General features: G+C 31.8%; 2 protein-coding genes across 8 annotated transcripts in view; one reads left to right on the top strand and one right to left on the bottom strand.

The window, feature by feature from the left end:
- LOC143057757 (coatomer subunit beta'-like) overlaps window positions 1-12,729 on the bottom strand; it is a 34,055-nt gene extending 21,326 nt beyond the window's left edge. For 2 of the 3 annotated variants that reach the window (XM_076231140.1, XM_076231143.1), the window contains exons 1-6: window positions 12,629-12,729; window positions 8,988-9,125; window positions 6,759-6,845; window positions 5,937-6,063; window positions 4,769-4,917; window positions 4,337-4,483 (exon numbers count right to left, since the gene is read on the bottom strand). In XM_076231140.1, coding sequence (XP_076087255.1) covers window positions 4,337-4,483; window positions 4,769-4,917; window positions 5,937-6,063; window positions 6,759-6,845; window positions 8,988-9,125; window positions 12,629-12,631 — 651 coding nt within the window. In that variant the 5' untranslated portion in view covers window positions 12,632-12,729. Of the gene's footprint in view, window positions 1-4,336; window positions 4,484-4,768; window positions 4,918-5,936; window positions 6,064-6,758; window positions 6,846-8,987; window positions 9,126-9,159; window positions 9,298-12,628 lie in introns of all 3 variants that reach the window. The other variant, XM_076231142.1, reaches the window with a different exon arrangement.
- Window positions 12,730-12,736: 7 nt separating this feature from the next.
- LOC143057758 (transmembrane protein 107-like) lies at window positions 12,737-21,963 on the top strand. Of its 5 annotated transcripts, none has more exons than XM_076231148.1 (4): window positions 12,737-13,036; window positions 17,977-18,044; window positions 19,190-19,290; window positions 19,826-20,516. In XM_076231148.1, exons 1-4 carry the CDS (start codon window positions 12,953-12,955, stop codon window positions 19,990-19,992), a joined length of 420 nt encoding a protein of 139 aa, XP_076087263.1. In that variant the 5' UTR covers window positions 12,737-12,952; the 3' UTR covers window positions 19,993-20,516. The 5 variants fall into 5 exon arrangements, with proteins under 5 accessions (XP_076087263.1, XP_076087260.1, XP_076087261.1 ...); XM_076231144.1 differs by having other exon boundaries at window positions 12,740-13,036; window positions 20,373-21,963; XM_076231145.1 differs by lacking the exons at window positions 19,190-19,290; window positions 19,826-20,516 and adding an exon at window positions 19,086-19,183.

The following is a 21,963-nucleotide window of genomic DNA, read 5'->3' as shown; positions in this document are numbered from 1 at the left end:
CATGTATTTGTGTATTCAATTATGAGGTCAAATATTTGTATATTGGTCTGTATATTGGTCTGTATAATTATGTAAAACTGAGATTGATAAGTAATGTGGTCAATTTGATTGGCAGTTAAGGAGGTGGGGCATTGTAATTAAAGGTCCACCTTGTCTCTGATTGTTTGGTGATAATGACAGTTGTCAATCATACTAGTATTTTATCAATACTCAATCAAACTCATTAAAAAAGCCTGCACATGCACACATCTTAATGACATACATTCTTGAATGAACTGCTCCAAAAATATACCATTTTTTTCACAGTTTATATGTCATGTGTATTATGTGCAAATACATGAGAACTATAGGGAACTATATTTCAGTGCAGTGAATACATTTAGTAGCTAACCTGTCGTGTTGTTAGGGAGGCCAGTGCCTTAAGAAAGATTTAGAACAAGTTCCAATCTTTCCAAAAAAAATGGAATCGCAATTTCCCGTCGATATGCACAACTACATAGTATGTCCTTATTATCTGGAAAGGTTTCGTGAAATTCTGTTGTGTGGTTTGAAAGGAGTTGGGATGACAAACTGTTGCAGTAGTACATTAAAGTAAATAAGTTCAAAGGGGCGTAACTCCTAGAAAAACTAGAGGCTCTAAAGAGCCTGTGTCACTCACCTTGGTCTATGTGAATATCAAACAATAGACACAGATGGATTCATGACAATATTGTGTTTTGGTGATGGTGATGTGTTTGTAGATCTTACTTTACTAAACATTCTTGCTGCTTACAATTATCTCTATCTATAACAGTACTTTCTGTGGAAAATGTTATTGAAAATCTTCAAATTTTAAGAAAATTGTTAAAAATTGACTATGAAGGGCAATAACTCCTTAGGGGGTCAATTGACTATTTTGGTCATACTGACTTATTTTTAGTTCTTACTTTGCTGTACATTATTGCTGTTTACAGTTTATCTCTATCTATAATAATATTCAAGATAACAACCAAAAACTGCAAAATTTCCTTAAAATTACCAATTCAGGGGCAGCAACCCTATAACGGGTGGTCCGATTCATCTGAAAAATCATGGCAGATTGCTCTAAATGCTTTGGTTTTTGAGTTATAAGCCAAAAACTGCATTTTACCCCTATGTTCTATTTTTAGCCATGGCGGCCATCTTGGTTCGTTGGCCGGGTCACCGGACACATTTTTTAAACTATATACCCCAATGATGATTATGGCCAAGTTTGGTTAAATTTGGCCCAGTAGTTTCAGAGGAGAAGATTTTTCTAAAAGATTACTAAGATTTACGAAAAATGGTTAAAAATTGACTATAAAGGGCAATAACTCCTAAAGTGGTCATCTGACCATTTTGGTAATGTTGACTTATTTGTAGATCTTACTTTGCTGAACATTATTGCTGTTTACAGTTTATCTCTGTCTATAATAATATTCAAGATAATAACCAAAAACAGCAAAATTTCCTTAAAATTACCATTTCAGGGGCAGCAACCCAACAACGGAATGTCTGATTCATCTGAAAAATTTCAGGGCAGATAGATCTTGACCTAATGAACAATTTTACCCCCCATGTCAGATTTGCTCTAAATGCTTTGGTTTTTGAGTTATAAGCCAAAAACTGCATTTTACCCCTATGTTTTATTTTTAGCCATGGCAGCCATCTTGGTTCGTTGGCCGGGTCACCGGACACATTTTTTAAACTAGATACCCCAATGATGATTATGGCCAAGTTTGGTTAAATTTGGCCCAGTAGTTTCAGAGGAGAAGATTTTTCTAAAAGATTACTAAGATTTACGAAAAATGGTTAAAAATTTACTATCAAGGGCAATAACTCCTAAAGCGGTCATCTGACCATTTTGGTCATGTTGACTTATTTGTAGATCTTACTTTGCTGAACATTATTGCTGTTTACAGTTTATCTCTATCTATAATAATATTCAAGATAATAACCAAAAACAGCAAAATTTCCTTAAAATTACCATTTCAGGGGCAGCAACCCAACAACGGAATGTCTGATTCATCTGAAAATTTCAGGGCAGATAGATTTTGACCTGATGAACAATTTTACTGTGTGTCAGATTTGCTCTAAATGCTTTGGTTTTTGAGTTATAAGCCAAAAACTGCATTTTACCCCTATGTTCTATTTTTAGCCATGGGGGCCATCTTGGTTGGTTGGGCGGGGCACCGGACACATTTTTTAAACTAGATACCCCAATGATGATTATGGCCAAGTTTGGTTAAATTTGACCCAGTAGTTTCAGAGGAGAAGATTTTTCTAAAAGATTACTAAGATTTACGAAAAATGGTTAAAAATTGACTATAAAGGGCAATAACTCCTAAAGTGGTCAACTGACCATTTTGATCATGTTGACTTATTTGTAGATCTTACTTTGCTGAACATTATTGCTGTTTACAGTTTATCTCTATCTATAATAATATTCAAGATAATAACCAAAAACAGCAAAATTTCCTTAAAATTACCATTTCAGGGGCAGCAACCCAACAACGAAATGTCCGATTCAACTGAAAATTTCAGGGCAGATAGATCTTGACCTGTTGAACAATATTACCCATTGTCAGATTTGCTCTAAATGCTTTGGTTTTTGAGTTATAAGCCAAAAACTGCATTTTACCCCTATGTTCTATTTTTAGCCATGGCGGCCATCTTGGTTGGTTGGCCGGGTCACCGGACACATTTTTTAAACTAGATACCCCAATGATGATTGTGGCCAAGTTTGGTTAAATATGGCCCAGTAGTTTCAGAGGAGAAGATTTTTGTAAAAGTTAACGCAGGACGACGACGACGACGGACGACGACGACGACGGACGACGCCGGACGCCAAGTGATGAGAAAAGCTCACTTGGCCCTTTGGGCCAGGTGAGCTAAAAATGGAATCGCAATTTCCCATCCATATGCACAACTACATAGTACGTCCTTATTATCTGAAAAGGTTTCGTGAAATTCTGTTGTGTGGTTTGAGAGGAGTTGTGATGACAAACTGTTGCAGTAGTACATTAAAGTAAATAAGTTCAAAGGGGCGTAACTCCTAGAAAAAAAATGAAATCGCAATTTCCCGTCGATATGCACAACTACATAGTATGTCCTTATTATCTGAAAAGGTTTCGTGAAATTCTGTTATGTGGTTTGAGAGGAGTTGCGATGACAAACTGTTGCAGTAGTACATTAAAGTAAATAAGTTCAAAGGGGCGTAACTCCTAGAAAAAAAATGGAATCGCAATTTCCCGTCGATATGCACAACTACATAGTATGTCCTTATTATCTGAAAAGGTTTCGTAAAATTCTGTTGTGTGGTTTGAGAGGAGTTGCGATGACAAGAAACAGGACTGACGGACGGACAGACGGACGGGTCAAAAACATTATACCCTCCGCATCCCGTTGCGTGGGGTATAAAAATGTTCCCTCCTTTCAAATTCTCGTAAATTCCGTAAATTTACACTGATTTTTAAAGGTTTTTAACAAACGGAAGTGTCAGGTTTACACTTTCATCAAGGTATTCATCAAAGAAAGATAACTCATGTTTGCACTGTTCTGAGCAGAAATATAAAAGAGGTATTCCGATCCCGGTAAAACGGGACTCATCTTCAGCTGTCGGAAGCGTGAATCCCGGTAAACCGGAACTCATCGGCGAATAGGTTAAAGAAAAAACATTCTTTATCATGTTTATATTGGATATAAGAAACAGGTATATTTTATTTTTTGCTTGTCTCTCCATGAATGTATTTTTAAACTCTACATGTTTATTTCGGTCTAATAATTTGATGTCGTTTTAAAATATCTGTTTGTTTCTGTTGAATTAATGTACACATTGAATAGACTTGTAAGAATATAAATTTTGCAACCTCTAAATGTGTGTTGGTTTATAGTTTTAAAGAAGCTTTGTCATAATTTGGGATCATGAAATGACCTCTAGGTGAATTGCCTCATGGATATGGCATCATCCCTTTATTGGGACCACACAGTGACCTTGAAATATTTTATATTATGTATAGGGCACCTGCCCTCAACTATAATCACACAATAACTCAATGCATATTTTTGTAAATGTCAGGTATCTTAAATTGACTCTTCTAAACCTCAACTTTTATTCAAACAATTGGCCTGAGACAAGATGGATTCCTGAAGGATAAGTAAAAATGTTTTTGTAACACATCATCCTGGTTTATTAATTTATTTATATTCCTATACCCTTCTGAATTTTTAAATTTCAAACATATCAATTACAGTTAGCTAATCATAGGAAGAATTTGAAAACTTGTCCAATTCAAATATACTTTCATTTTGTTTTTCTCTTTATCATTTGTTAATTTACCTGATAATCCCATATTTTGATCAATCTGTCATCAGCTCCTGATATTAAGTAAGGTTTATCTCCCCCTGAATAATAATCTACACAGTTAACTCCCTTCTCATGACCTTCCAGGGTAAAGTTTGGTGTTGGAGATCCTAGTTGCCATACCTATAATAGATAACTTTATTGTAAGCATAAATATTTCATTTATCATGTGTTTCCCAGAAAATAACAACTATTTGTAAACAATTTTGAAATGTTCACAATTATTATATTTTTATAATACATTTATGTTAAAAAAAATTAACACAGAACTTATCAAATGAAAAAGTTCGCATGAGAACTGGAACTTCTAAAGTCCAGAAACACCTCATAATAATCAATTCAGATTATGTTATAATTGCTGCCTTTGGAATCACTACCACATGTATTGTAGCCTGAAGGATGAATTACCTTGACTGTTCTGTCTAAAGAGGCACTGGCAAAAGTATTGTTGTCTTTTGGATTAACTACAATCTGCATCACATAATGAGTATGTCCTTCAAACACTTGTGTGCATGTCCATTTTTTGTCCCAGTCCCACAACTTAATCAACATATCATCTGAAATAACAAAGTAGTCAATTAGTGTGTCAACTAATAAAGAAGATCTGTGACAGTGTACCTATTCTAAATGTCATAACAGCTTATTATTAAATAGTTCAAAAATTGTAAACTTTAACATGCCTCAAATTGATACAGTAGGACTCTAGCCACTAAAGTTGCTGATCTGGAGAATGAATTGTGAAGGATGGGCTGCTATCGAACTAAAAAATCCAATTAGATCACTATCCCTTGTCTAAATATTACCTCTTAATGTCTTATCCCTAAGTTACTACTACTGCTAACTGAGATTTGAAATAGATAATCCCTCAATCATGAGTATTATATTAACCCTAGTGTAGAACTGATGATCTTATGTAGTCTGAAAGGGCTTAAAAATAAAGAACCTTGTTTAGAATATATTCATAGCAATGAACCCTATTTACTGTATAGTATTTAACATATACATAATAGTGATGGACCTTACTTAATAGTTGCCTACATGAACTTACCACTACTGCTCAGACAAAGGGTTGTATAGGATGAACTGCTAAAGATCTTATGGAGTCAGAGATGGGTCTAGTTTAGCATATACATAATAGTGATGGACCTTACTTACTTAATAGTTGCCTACATGAACTTACCACAACTGCTCAGACAATGGGTTGTATAGGATGAACTGCTAAAGATCTTATGGAGTCAGAAATGGGTCTAGTTTAGCATATACATAATAGTGATGGACCTTACTTACTTAATAGTTGCCTACATGAACTTATCACAACTGCTCAGACAATGGGTTGTATAGGATGAACTGCTAAAGATCTTATGAAGTCAGAGATTGGTCTAGTTTAGCATATACATAATAGTGATGGACCTTACTTACTTAATAGTTGCCTACATGAACTTACCACAACTGCTCAGACAATGGGTTGTATAGGATGAACTGCTAAAGATCTTATGGAGTCAGAGATGGGTCTAGTTTAGCATATACATAATAGTGATGGACCTTACTTACTTAATAGTTGCCTACATGAACTTACCACTGCTAGTTAAGATGAAAGGCTGTGTAGGATGTACTGTGATAGCTCTAATGTAGTCTGAATGGGCTTCAAATTGATGTACCCTCTCTAGTGTATTGTAGTTATAACATCTTACATGCATATCATCCTACAATGAGAGAAAATACACAAATTCAATAATCAAGTAATCTAAAATAGCATATTATGTTTTCTACTACATGAAATTTAATATCAAAGCAAACAGTCATGACTGTTAAGCTTTTAAAGGCTATTTATATGTGAGTAGCAATTCATGGTACAATCTATTTGATAAACTAGGGCCTCAAAGGGGACTGACTTTAATGAATCACTGTTAAAAAGAAAAGTTTACTTACTCATGTGTTACAGTTATAGTAGACATTACCATTTCAGCTAATTTTTATATTATCTTATGTTGTGATGTTACACCAATGTCCCAGGTTAGGAGGGTTAAATGCTCACAAACATGTTAAACCTTACCACATTTTTCATGTGCTAGTCCCCATTCAAGAGTCTGTAGTTCAGTGGTTGTTGTTGGTTTGCATCTGTCATATTTGTTTTTTTTCATAAATTGCTTATTATTAATAAGGCCGTTAGTTTTCTCATTGTTTCATATCCTGTCTACTATAGGGTATATGACTCATTATGTTTGTCTGATTGTTGAAAGCCATACAGGTGCCTTTTATTGCTTACATCCAATTTATTTGAACTTCAGTGGATAGTTGTCTCATTGGCAATCATACCACATCTCCTTATTTTTTATATTGACCTTCAATTTCTCTGTACTGTGTCTATAGTGTCTTGACACAACAATAAATAACTTACAGATCCCGTGATAATCCAGTTCTTCCTAGGAACAAATGCAGCAGCTCTCACAGGCAGATCACATACTTCAAAGGACTTGATTAAAGTCTGAAAAGAGAGGGTATTTAATTCACACTGACAGGTATTCATGACTAACTCTAAAGTGCGTGATTTTTTATTTAGTCTTGGAATGAACCATATTTGGATTGATCAGAATAATATTGATATTGTTAATGTTATAAAGACACGCATTAAAGACCAATATCTACAAAAATGGTCAGCAGATATATGTGACTGTGAGAAATTAAGTGTGTATAGAAGTATAAAGTTCCATTTTTGTCTTGAAAATTATTTTAGCTACATTAATAATATTAACATTCTTACAAAACTACGAAGTGGTACATTGAAACTTAATGTTGAAGTTGGTCGCTTCTCTGATATACCAAGAGAAATGCGTCTATGTGTATGTTGTAACATGCAATGTGTTGAGAATGAATTCCATTTTGTATTGGTATGTCCAGCATATAGGGCAATTAGAATATTGTTTTTGCCACGCTATTATTGTTCATGGCCTACTATTTTTAAACTATCTTGTTTGTTGAAAGCTAATTCTAGATCACTAACAATTAAGCTCTGTAACTATTTGAAGAGTGCATGGAAAGCTAGATCTGATATTATTGGTTAGTTACAACATGTATGTTATTATTGTATTGTTCTCTGTTACCAGTCTTTTCTCACATTATGTATATATTATGTATTGCCATAGCATGTTATATATGCGTTTGCAAATAAAATATTCATTCTTTCAACTCAAAGGTGTCATCTATGCACTCAAATCTTGATTAAGACAATCACAAATTTTGAGTTACAAATTGTACATATGTATGTAATAAATGGTTTACACTGTTTTTTATTAACAATTAAATCATGTAACATATAAATATATTAATAAATTTTATTCTCATTTGCTAATAATATATTAATTCTGAAAATTTAACTGATACCTTTGAGTTCTAGCATTTAAATGGTTCTTTTATAAAAATTGCTCTTGAATTATAATACAAAGTAAATCTACAATTATTCCTCTTTAATATTTTTTTAAAGCATTTCCAATAAAAAAAATCTACCAAACAGAATTCAATGATCAGATAATGAGTCAACAAGAAATTATTCATTTAAATGATTTTAAATCAAATCATCATGTTATGCAATTGTATGATTTGTTTGTGAGGTAATATCATGTTATAATTACTGCAAATTCTGATATTTTTCCGTTTTGGTAATTAATAACAAAAGCAGTGAAGATATATATTTGACATCCAATATCCATATCATTATTAGATATAAATCTAAGTAACCCATATCCACTTAAATAAAATATTCCATAACCACAATAACCATAATAATACAAAGAGAAAATACAAATGTTTGATAACTCAAAATTCCTGAAATACAAGGGACTTAGCTGACAAAAACAATGATAAAATAGTGTGAAAATATACTGACAAGATCTTACTTGAATATATACTGTCAATTGAGTATTTATCTTGTAATATGTTGAATTTTAGATTCTAGAAAAGCACAACCAAAGCTTAATATATTTAATAAGTTACAGCAAAATTGCATTTAAAAAGAATAGCTATTTGAAGTGTTTTAAATATATCAAACTGATATTTTTTCTTTGAATTTCAAACAATACGTTCATTATAAGTTTGTTTTCTTTCATTAAACAATATCAAATGGCACAATCAATGTATGCACAATCTAACAATACTCTTAGAGATAGAGTTGTTTATTCCTTTTGGACTGTTTTGTGAAAAAAAGCTAAAAGGAAGAGGTTCTTCATAGCACATAATTCCAAAGTTACAATTTTTTATTCTGATCATTCTTTAGGTTTTAAAGTAAAATTTGGATTATTCTAGATCTGATCCTAATAATTTCTGAAACACAAATTCGAAACTGTCTGAAATATCTGGAGAAAAAACGATATATGTCATTATGTCTGAGCACAGTAAAATAGAAAGAAAAAAATTAATACAAACATATTTTTCATTTGTTTTTGATGTCAAATAGCATTCATTAAAACATGTAAAGCAGGTACATTGGTTAGAACATGTAGAGGTATCTGGACAAAGGTATGGACAAAACAATAGGAAAAACATGCAGCATATTATACCAGTGTTACTTGGAGCATATATAGTGGTACACTTGCTCACATGCTAGCTATAGCCTAGAGAAACTTTGAGATACCTGGGATTCAAAATTCCAAATGTGTACATTTCCATTGTATAAACTGGCTAACATCCATGGCTCTGTAGGGTGCAAGTCCACAGATTTGACACGATCAGACCTAGCTGACAGCTTCCGCTTTATATCCAAACGTAGCGGCTGAAAAGAATAATAAATGTCAATAGTTATATACCTGAGATTCAAAATTCCAAATGACCACCTTGCCATCATACAAACTAGCCATCATCCATGGTTCAGTTGGGTGCAGACCCATGCTTTTAACACGATCTGATCGGGCTGTCAAAACCCGCTTTATATTCAAACGTAACGGCTGCAATACATAATTCATTAGATATTAGATTCTGATCATGTTTAAGTATATGTAAGAATGAACAGTGTAGAGCTGTAAATATTAGATTTCATATTATTTTAATACTATATCCTTCCAACTGTTGTTTGGTAGTTCCTTTTAACCCATCACAGAAGTTCTCCAGATACAAGAGTACTTTTTCCATAACAAGAAGAAGAAGCATGCACAAACTTAATAACATGACATAAGAAAGATACATGTAAAAGACCATTTTTTAATCAGAAATATATTATTAAAATTTCTGGTTTTTAATATTATCAACATAGAAGAATAATCAATGCTGGGCTTTGTAGATAAGGTAACTTTACAGGACAGTTGTCACTTCGACAGGTTTAGCTCAAAGTTTAATAGACAGTTTGGCACCGTAGGAGACATATTTAGTAGACAAGATTGATAGACACTTTGGCAAGGCAGGAGACATTTCGGGACCAAGACAAATCAGTACCTCATTTTCTTTCCTTATTCTGTTCTTTATAATAAATACCATATACTGGTAATTTTTTCACAAAAATATTTTTTTTTATTTACCATATTTTTTTTTATTAACCATAATTTCATAAAATTCACAAAATCATATTTGATCACAGGTAAAAAAAAAAAACAATACTTGCAATATGGTGACCTTTAGTTGTTAATTTCTGTGTCATTTTGGTCTCTTGAAGAGAGTTGTCTCATTGGCAATCAGACCTTATCTTCTTCTTTTTATTGATTGCATTTGAATAAACTTTTTTCAACTTAAAAAAAAACAGGATACAAATCCAATGAGTGTACAGGCCTATCAGATGGTGCCTCATGTTTAGAGTCTGATGAGACTGGCATTGATGAAAACTAGAACCTAAGTCCTGTGACATGACTAGATTCAGTTGTACTTGACTCATATTTTTGAAAAGTATTTCAAAAGAAATACATCAAATTCTGTTCTATTGTTTAAATTCGTTTTGTTCCTTTAATCAACTCAAAATGTAAAAAGGTTATTTTTAATTAAAAAAATTTGGACAAGTAACAATTTTATTCGGACTAGTAAGTTTTGGTATGTACTTGTCCTACTGGACAAGTTGAAAAAAAAGTTATTGTAGAGGCCTGTACTAGTACTCCACATGCACTTATTGTACAATTACTCAATCATGATTAAATTAATAACATTCAAGTGTTTTGAGTTATTGTCCAACAAATTGACGACGGAAGGACAGACAACGGTATACCATAATACGTCCCATAAACGGGCGTATAAAAACAAACAGATTTGATATTTTTTAAATATCACAATCATTTACCAAGACTCATGGTAAATGAGGTGGTCGGTAAAAGTGGTAACCCGAACCTGGACCCAAACCGGAATTTGCCGGAAATTTGCCGAAACGGAAATTTATTTTACATATATTATGATCTTTGCGTTACGATTTTTTCTACTAACGTTTATGCATTTGATGAATAATTAGATTTTCTCTTATGGTTGGGGCCTGTTATCTAACTCCCACGTGAATAGATATTTTTCGTATCACACCGTACGGAGTGTGATATGAAAAAGTGATATCAAAATTACGTTAATTTGATGATCCCTAGACGATTTTGGTAAATTTTACTTTAAAAAGTTATAAATATCTGTCATAAGTAAACAAGTACGCTTTGCAAAGAAAAACGGTCGTAGCAACACAACTCGCAACAAATAGGCCACGCACATACAACTTTTTGCCATAAGAGAAATAGGTTTAACAACTTGTGAGAATTAGATATCGCTTGATATCTACTCTCGTTATTTAATTTCAATAATAATAAACTTGCCATAGGCTCGTTTATTATTATTGAAATTAAATAACTCGAGTTGATATCAATCGATATCTAATTCTCACTCGTTATGAAACCTATAACTATCTCATGTATGAAAAGATTTTTGTTCAAACATCACTATCAAACAAAAATTTAAGGTTTATTTATTTCCACCTTGGTAAAAGTGGTAACACGAACTCGGCAACCTATTTTTCTTTATATCTCTGTATTATATGAATTCTTGAATGGACACTCTGACTTCGTTTGAAGAATATCATCTTTCATATTAATAACACAAAGATTTTTTTCAAGCTGTATAATATATAAAACCAGCAGATAGTTACGGTTTCTGTGGACAAAATCTTTTAATTATTTTGTCAGGCGTATTCCACACTCCGGCACCGGAGTCTTGTCCGTAGTGGTGACGGTACTAGGGAGAAGAAGAAGTATTAGGTTTAACCAAAGTAGCATAACCAAATCCATATTAATAAATACTGGATGTTGAATTTTTTTATAAATCGAAGAAGAAAAATAAACAAAAACTGTGTTACAGCCAACAAACTAAGAAAATTAATAATCATTTGACAAAACAAAAGCTACACAGAAAAGAAAGAAACAATAATTCAGAAAACACAATCAGCGATCATGATCCAAAGTTATGGTCCGAATTTGGTATAGGCCGACTTTATAACCAGTAGCATCATTATCGACCCAAAATACAAATAGAGTTGCCTCCCTTTCCAGTTCGGGCGATCATTTTTTTGGGGAATTTCCACGTTTAAAAGTTTACCGCAAAGTTGTAAGAATAATTTTTGATAAAAAAAGGAAGATTATTACATTCAAAACATAAAATAAAAAAAGCAAATCAAATAACTTATGCAGATAAAGTTTTGGTTAAAGAAAAACTTTCAGATTCGGGTTACCACTTCTACCAAGGTGGAAATTAATAAACCTTAAATTTATCAGTGTCAGTCATGTTTGGACAATAACCTTTCCATACACTAGATAATATTTAATTATACATCAAATGCATTAACGTTTGTAGAAAAAAACATAAAGAACATAAAATGTGTAAAATAGATTTCCGGTTTGGCAAATTTCCAGCAAATTCCGGTTCGGGTTACAACTTTGACCGACTACCGGTAAATGATACAAAATAGTTTACATGTATTTAGTTCATGAGGGACGAATTGATAGATGCTTTGGCCCATAGGCATAGGGTACGAAATGGCAGTGCCCCAGTGCCAGTGGTACAAAAATGATTAGCTTACAACCAATAATGCATTATGACCACATTTCATAAATGACTATCAAATTAGTGTCGTTTTGCTTTACACTTAATGTCTAATTGCAATAATTTCGGTAACCTACAAAATATGTAATGTTAAAAATGTGTCAACAATGGTCCATATCCCCCCTTTTCACATTAAACGTTGATCTTTTCTATATTTCGCCCCTAAACCTGACAGCTTCTACATATCGAGAAGCTCATGCGTTATAAAATTCTAAAATAGTAATTCGTTACCATTCTCTTGGGTTATAAGTTTGTAAACAAATAAGTTTCGCCGGTTCAGTTTCAACCTGGATGAAGAGACGTGTCCACAGTGAATGCGCAAGCGTGACCGGACTCGGAAGTTAAACATGATTTGTTTGAAAATGGCCGCCAAACAAGCTTAGACATACCAATATTTTTATACTTATGCATTGTGTACATCGTGAATAGCAAGTTGTCATCAAAGACATAACCATTTTATTGTAAAAGCAAAACTGAATGGTTACGCATATTTAAAGAGTTAAAAAACTTACATTACAACTTACAAGGAATACATACACTTCAGATATAGTCAAAATGAGAATAAGTGGTCTTGTTCCAGCAAGATTTCTCACAATTGTCGCCCATCTTGTGATAGTCATAGTTTTATTTTGGTCAAAAGTAAGTAAACTTTACACAATAATACTGTTTACAATACACCTTGTCTCTATTTTGTGATACACCTTATCGCTATTTGTCTGCCATTACAATTTACTGGACATCATACAGGTTCACGTAAAATTTTGATGTCATAATACAAAATATCTGACGCCACAATGGAAAAGCGATTGTAGTATGACGTCAATAGTTCAAGTGGGACAGATTCTGGGGTCAGACGGGATTAGCAATAAGGTGTATCTGTCGGTATCAGGTCCGTTTGCGCCCAATACACTTTCGCACCCTACACGTTCGCTCCTCGCACGTTCGCACCCAAGGTCTGTTCACACTCTACACGTTTGCGCCCAATTTTAGATCAAATTCCAGTTGAATAATTAGAAAATCATGATTGTTGTTTTAAATTGCTTAGGTTTAAATACTGAATGTATTTAGCTTGGTATGAGTAAAACATTGAAGATTTTAAATGAAAAACACAAAAGATAATTGTTTTTAACAGCTTGGTCCCTTTGATCTGAAACAATGAAACAATAAAATATAGCAATACACTTTTATAACCAAAACATGATAAAATTTATTCAACACACAAAAAAAAAACGTAGTCAGAATCTCACTTTATTTTGAAACAAGTCAATAATTGAAACAAAGTTATAGCGATACACTAACCAAAACATGATTAAGAGTTATTCAGCACAAAATAAAACGTTGACAGAATCCCACTTTATTTAGAAAGGATTGTTATTTTTTTTTAACAATACACTATCCAAAACTTAAATAAGATTTATTCAACACAAAAAATAATGCTGTCTCACTTTATAATGAGACAATGACAACAAATATACTTATAGGAATACACTGGCCATAACTTGATTACAAAGTTGTTAAACACAAAACCAATAAAATTTGGGCGCGAATGAACTTTGGGTGCGAACATGTAGGGTGCGAAAGTGAAAGGAAGCGATCATGAGTGGGTGCGAACGTGAATGGGCGCGAACGGACCTGGATTCGTATCTGTCCAACCTGCAGTGATTTTGCTAGCGTTCCATCATTTCGTCATTCACAAAATGGTTTTCAAAATGTTGAAACGATTTCAAATCAATTTCGTCTCTTAAATCATGACATGTTTGAAGGTCTAATAATATTTTTGTATTAAAAATCTAATTGTGTTCATGTTTCTGACAAGTTTCTGAACCTGAGCCGGTAATTAACATTTACAACAGGTGTTACAAGTTGTGATTTGTAACAGCTTATCCGCTTATCACCATCCGATTGGTCATTAATGGATCAAATTTAACCACATATATAATTATGATAATTAACCTTCTTAATTGTTTTCCCCAGAAAAATCGGTCAGTCAGCATTTGAACAACCACAATGTAGTTTAGTCATGTCATCAAAATTGTTTCTTCCAGACAGTTCGAATTTGAATTTCAATATTCCTCAAATAGTAACAAACTTTTTGAAGTTTCTATGTCATTGTATGTCATGTATGTACAATGTAGTTTCTTTATTTGAACGTATTTTCAACAAAATAAATATTATATTGAAAGTCAATGTCATCTATTCTTCATTTTTTTTACAACCTCCTTACAGTCATTTTAATCGCTCTAATGAGTATTTGTACAAATCCTTAGTTCCAATTTACATGATTTATAAGAATTGTTTTTTTTCAAATTTCGATTTTTATTGTTTTATAAGAATAGTGAGATATTCATTTCTGCTGTGATTCCTGGTGTAAAAAAATGGAATCAAACTTTTATTGGAAAAAAATGAAGTTAAATTGTGACTTAGATTTCCCGATCTCATATCAGTTTACATGTATCTTTATGTAGGCCAAACCAGTCAAATCATGCAATAACTGCAAAGCATGTCCAAGTCCTTCAAAGTCTGACAAGGATGTATACATGTAGCTGGTAATATTGATACTGTTACACAAAATAAGGTTAATTTTCATATCATGACCCGAGAATCTGTCTTGCTTGAACTTTTGATGTCATACCACAATCACTTTTCCATTGTGGCTTCAGATATTTTCTGTTATGACGTCAAAATTTTATAGGAACTTTTGTGATGTCCAGTAAAGGCCGACAAATAACTATAAGGTGTATAATGTCAGTCAGTCAGGACTTATTTAAATGAGTGATTTTCTAAATCACTGAATCAATTAACATTATTTCCACTCTACAAATGTTGGAAGTAAGAGTTTTCTTTCTTTTATTCACCATTAAGATAGAAGTACAAATTATCACTAGACTAAGTGATTTAATTTTATTGTAGCTTTTGGTTTTTGCACCATAACTTTAGTATAAGTAAATAGAAATCTATGAAATTTAAACACAAGGTTTATGACCATAAAAGGAAGGTTGGGATTGATTTTGGGAGTTTTGGTCCCAACAGTTTAGGAATAAGGGGCCCAAAGGGTCCAAAATTAAACTTTGTTTGATTTCATCAAAAATTGAATAATTGGGGTTCTTTGATATGCCGAATCTTACTGTGTATGTAGATTCTTAATTTTTGGTCCCGTTTACAAATTGGTCTACATTAAGGTCCAAAGGGTCCAAAATTAAACTTTGTTTGATTTTGACAAAAATTGAATCCTTGGGGTTCTTTGGTATGCTGAATCTAAAAATGTACTTAGATTTTTGATTATTGGCCCAGTTTTCAAGTTGGTCCAAATCGGGGTCCAAAATTAAACTTTGTTTGATTTCATCAAAAATTGAATAATTGGGTTTCTTTGATATGCCGATTCTAACTGTGTATGTAGATTCTTAATTTTTGGTCTCGTTTTCAAATTGGTCAACATAAAGGTCCAAAGGGTCCAAAATTAAACTTGGCTTGATTTTAACAAAAATTGAATTCTTGGGCTTCTTTGATATGCTAAATCTAAACATGTACTTAGATTTTTTATTATGGGCCCAGTTTTCAAGTTGGTCCAAATCAGGATCCAAAATTATTATATTAAGTATTGTGCAATAGCAAGAAATTTTCAATTGCAGAGTATTCAGCAATAGCAAGAAATCTTCAATTGCACAGTATTGTGCAATAGCAAGAAATTTTCAATTACACAGTATTGAGCAATAGCAAGAAATCTTCAATTGCACAGTATTGTGCAATAGCAAATATTTTCAATTGCACAGTATTGCGCAATAGCAAGAAATATCTAATTGCACAATATTGTGCAATAGCAAGAAATTTTCAATTGATTGGAGTTATCTTTCTTTGTCCAGAATAGTAGTTGAGTCAACTTAAATCATTGTTTTATACAATATACAATGTATATTTAACAGACTATTATTTGAACTTGGAGTTATTTTTAATCATGGAATTTGCTTGATTTCTTGTTATTGAAATTTTTAATAAATTCCATGTTGATTCTGTACTGAAATGTTCTGTGCTGCGCACAACACTTTCTATTACAAAGAAAATAGTATATTTTCAATAGAATGTACTGTGCCGCGCACAACACTATCTAACCAAAATACATTGTATGGAAAGTGTTATTAAACGCTCAAAAGATTATAATACCAAATAAACATGGAATTTATTAAAAAATTTTAAACACAAGAAATTATGCAAATTCCAGAATTAAAAATAATTCCAAGTTCAAATAATAGCCTGTTATTTTTACTTTTACTACCAACTGATAAATTAAAACAATCTTTACCATTCAGTGATAACAAGCACTTTTTTTACATTTTAATATTTTATGATGTATTTAAATGAGTAGTTATTGCTATTTCTTCAATTTTTTTGAGAGGATTAATATTCAACAGCATAGTGAATTGCTCAAAGGCAAAACAAACATTTTAAGTTCTTTAGACCACATTCATTCTGTGTCAGAAACCTATGCTGTGTCAACTATTTATTTAATTTATTATATATATATTATTTAATTACTAAAAAGGGTTAAAATATTTCGCTAAAATGGGCTTTGACAATTTTAATTTTCACTAAAATGGGTTCTACTTTGGCGCTCAAACGTCCTATTGTTTTTTGCTCAAATGTCCTATCAATGCGCTAAAATGTCCTCCGCCGGACTGTCAGGTGATAACCTTGTACTTAGTCTAGCAAAATGACTAGTGAGATAATGACATGAAAATCACTTTTGTATCATACCTAAATTTTCTTCCAAAAAATCACTTCTTTCATCATTATTTTAATAACCCCCACTAATTTCAACACCCCTGAACAGTGAAATTTTGATCACGAACAGTAGAATTTTATTACATAATCTGTAAGATAAAACCTTGAATTTTACAGAAAAAATAATCTGGTAAGAAAGTGATCAGTCACTTCATTTCATTATGTAAAGACTTTATTATAGCATTTTTTCAACTAATATAGAATTTACAGCTAAAATGATTGCATCAAAGGCAATAAACCTTGCTACTTAAAAGAAGAAAAAGGTTCATTTTTTTTTATTTTACTAATGAAAAAATATTATCTCAACCTATGTGTTTAAAATTTTGCTTAGTTTTCATGTATTAGTTCTTGTTAAAGTCAATGGTATTTGGTATGCAGTTGTATTAGCATTGGCACATCTCATTTCCATGGAAATTTATTAAGTTAGCCATGTACCATCAGTCATGGTTCATTGACTTTGAATATTTGCAAAACTTACATGTTAAAGTGTTGCTATTTTAATTTCAACATTTGCATCATTGAAATTACAAAAAGTGAGAAAAATCTCTGTGATAACAGTTTATTTTTTCTCAACTCAATAACATTTAACTTAAAAACAACAATTTCTGTTTTGTGTATGCAAGTTCCTTACGTAACAAATTTGATGGCTGTAATTATGTGAAAACATAACTAGCCTTCAGCATTGAATTATCAATACAAACCATTAAACATATACATCATCTACACGTACCAGCAGTTTTATAAAACAGCAATGTAGAAAAATAAAACATGAATAAATTAACTATTGTTGTTTTCTTTTTCAGGAGGAGAATATAAAACAATGTTTGCCCAGTAGCTATACTCAGTCAGAATATGATGATAAAGATATGCAGTAAGTACACTATAATCTTAATAATGACAAACTAATCGTATATACACATGATCAAGAGAAGAATTCTGGCTATTATTCTGATACAGATTTTTTTAATTTTGTGTTTCATGTACCTGTAAACATTGCAACAATTTACAGTATTATTCATGCCACTAAGATAATTATAATCTTAAAAAAGATGATATGACAAGTGTTTTACTGGTATTGACCTCCAGGGCAATGTCCTTCAAGAACTCTGCAAAGAGCAATCTAATACCAGGGAACAAAGATAAACCATCAAGACAATAAAATAGTATCAAGTGCAGAGATTTTTTTGGCTTTTGTTTTGTAATGTTTTTGTTTCAATGAGTTTAACTTTTTTTTACTGATCAGATTTAGGAATGATTTATTGAACTGATGATCATATCAGAATGATAATTGGTTTTTCAGTAGCTCTAGGATTGTTTGGTATAGAGCTGATATGATTCATCAGTGGCATCTCTGTGTTTTTAATATAATTTTTATCTATTTCAGAATTTCAGAATGATAATTGGTTTGTCTTTTGCTCTAGGATAATTTGGTATAGAGCTGATAAGATTCATAAGTGGCATCTCCATGTTTATTCTATAACTTTTATCTATTTCAGAATGATAATTGGTTTGTCTGTAGCTCTAGGATTATTTGGTATAGAGCTGATAGAATTTATCGGTGGCATCTCCATGTTTATTATATAACTTTTATCTATTTCAGAATGATAATTGGTTTGTCTGTAGCTCTAGGATTATTTGGTATAGAGCTGATAGAATTTATCGGTGGCATCTCCATGTTTATTATATAACTTTTATCTATTTCAGAATGATAATTGGTTTGTCTGTAGCTCTAGGATTATTTGGGATAGAGCTGATAGAATTTATCGGTGGCATCTCCATGTTTATTATATAACTTTTATCTATTTCAGAATGATAATTGGTTTGTCTGTAGCTCTAGGATTATTTGGTATAGAGCTGATAGGATTCATCGGTGGCATCTCCATGTTTATTATATAATTTTTATCTATTTCAGAATGATAATTGGTCTGTCTGTAGCTGTAGGATTATTTGGTATAGAGCTGATAGGATTCATCAGTGGCATCTCTATCTTTTTAATATAATTTTTATCTATTTCAGGATGATAATTGGTTTGTCTGTAGCTCTAGGATTATTTGGTATAGAGCTGATAGGATTCATCGGTGGCATCTCCATGTTTTTACCTATGCAAAGCATGTTATGTATCCTTTTCATCATAAAGTAAAGTAAATGATGGGTTAAAAAATAATAACATTAATGGGGTTTAGTTGACTTATCATACTCTATGTGAGTTTGTCAGTATCTTGGCCAGTAACTGGACAAATGCCTTAAGCTTGCTTTCATCATTTATAGAAGCATACCTAGATGTGGTAAAAAAAAATATGCTTTTTTTCTTAACAAAAGTCAAAAATGTTTTGAATTATTTGACAATAATTTTAAGTAGGTTCAATCTTTCTTACAAAGCTGACTCTTCAAAAGTACATAATACAAAAGTACAAAGATAACCATGAGGTGAAATATATACATCTTTCCTGAGTTAGACAACCCATGCGATAAAAGATTAATAACCTACTAAAATATACAGAGTACAAGCTTCAAATATGACAAAATAAACAGAAGCCTATTTTAACTCTTTATATGTTTGATGAAAAATTCAAAAATGACTTTGATGTTGAAAAATATTTTACTCATATTTTCTTTTATTAAACTTGATTGAATTCCTTGACTTTTGATTAGCAATAGCAGCACATTCAGGGGCAGCGGTAGCATTGTCATATTTTATATTCCGATCCTGGCCTTGTTATCGCTACTGGTATATCTTCAGCTTCTCAAGTGCTCTGCCGGCATTTACAGAAATCTGTGTTATGATTTTGATTGGATGTTGTAGACGAGGACTTTTATAACCCTTATCATTAGTACTAGTGTTTGTTATATTTATACTGTATAAAAATTCTCCAAACATGGTGCAAAAAAGTTTTATAAAAAGAAATGAATACATAGAACTTTTGAAAAGTGATCTGAATCTAATAATTGAGTATAATGGTATATATTATTTATAACAAAAGTGACAAAGTATTTCTGTTTGGATATAGTTTTAACAAATGTTTAAAGATGTATGCGTAAAAATGAAATTATTTGATGTTAAAAGCTCCAGTACAATTGTTAAAATATTGTCAGATAATGATTACCAAACAACTTGCTAATACAATTACTTCCCTTGGCTAGTCTGCTAAAGGGAGATAATCATACTTACTACAGAATATTATCCTTGACAATTGAACAGCTTGTGCAGCACATGCGTCTGGTACCGTGGCATTAGTTTACTTCCTGTTTCAGTTTTGGCCATGTGACTATTACTGGTACATCTTTGGATTTTGTAGTGCATTCCCAGCCTTTATGGAATTATTATCAATGTTGGGTGTGGCTTGTTTCCATGTGGAATTGTGATCTTATACAGAATTATTGATTTTAGGTGTATTGTTAAATTATTGCAGTAAACATGGTAAATGGAAGCCGAAGAGAACTTTTTTACAATTAGAAACTATACGTTTGTTGGCCTATTTGGCCCATTCAATCCACCGAACATGAAATCTTATGAAGTGATGGGATACAATTAATCATCTTAATTTTGAAACTTTAATTCATGGATTTATGTTGAAATTTCACTGTCACTTTATCATGGAAATATACCTAATTTGAGTAAAAAGTAACATTATACCCATGATTATATTTTGTCTTGAGTCTAGAATCACATATCATACAAAGATTGTGCTATAAATATATTATGTCAAATGGTAAATATATTTTGTTAAGTAACTTTTATTACTGTAATAATGTGTAAATGAAGTACATTGCCAGATTGAACGTCATTTAAAAGATATTTGAATCATGTTTGAATTTTGGAGTAATAACGTTGTTATGCCCCACCTACGATAGTAGAGGGGAATTATGTTTTCTGGTCTGTGGGTCCGTCCCTCCGTCCGTTTGTCCTGCTTCAGGTTAAAGTTTTTGGTCAAGGTAGTTTTTGATGAAGTTGAAGTCCAATCAACTTGAAACTTAGTACACATGTTCCCTATGATATGATCTTTCTAATTTAAAGCCAAATTAGAGTTTTTACCCCAATTTCATGATCCACTGAACATTGAAAATGGGACACATTCTTGTTTATACTACCTTCAATTAAATATCAGTTGCAGTTTTTAGATCTATGCAAAACTTAAAAGAACTCAGATTAAAAGTCTACGCAGATTTCAAATTTAGGATTTAGTACAAAAAAATTATTATAGAACTTTTAACAAAGACAATATTCCATGATTTTTTTTACCACAGTTACATATACATGGCATGCTTAGAGATTACTAACTCTATTTAATTCTATAGAGCCATAATCCCCAAAGATCATGAATATAATTCCTCAGTATGAAAAACATTTGCCTTGTTGTGATTGTGTATCGTAAATAAGATTTTTATACCATGCTGCCAAATGTAATATTTATAATGTATATCTTTTGTAGCTATAGATCTGTGTTTTGATATTTTGATAAGATGAGAATTTGTATGGTTAATTGGCTAGTCTTTACTTTTATGTAAAATTGAACTTTGCTAGCTCATAAAATCATTTAATGAAAAGACAATATAACTGAATGTCTTAATTCACATCCAACATTTTATGCAGACATTAACTATGTAGTATAATATTTATTCACAGTGAACTGTACATGACATTTAAATAAGATATACATGTCTATAGTGTTGTAGTCCATGTCCACCTGTAGATGATACTGATTAAGATGAGAATCCAAGAAATTTTTATATCTGGCCTAAAATTAATATGCATGGTCAACAAATTTTACGTAATAAATATATTTATTATA

This window comes from Mytilus galloprovincialis, chromosome 13 (assembly GCF_965363235.1).
Source record: "Mytilus galloprovincialis chromosome 13, xbMytGall1.hap1.1, whole genome shotgun sequence".
In the NCBI taxonomy this organism is placed as follows: Eukaryota; Metazoa; Mollusca; class Bivalvia; order Mytilida; family Mytilidae; genus Mytilus; species Mytilus galloprovincialis.
This window is presented reverse-complemented; position numbering and strand designations above follow the sequence as displayed.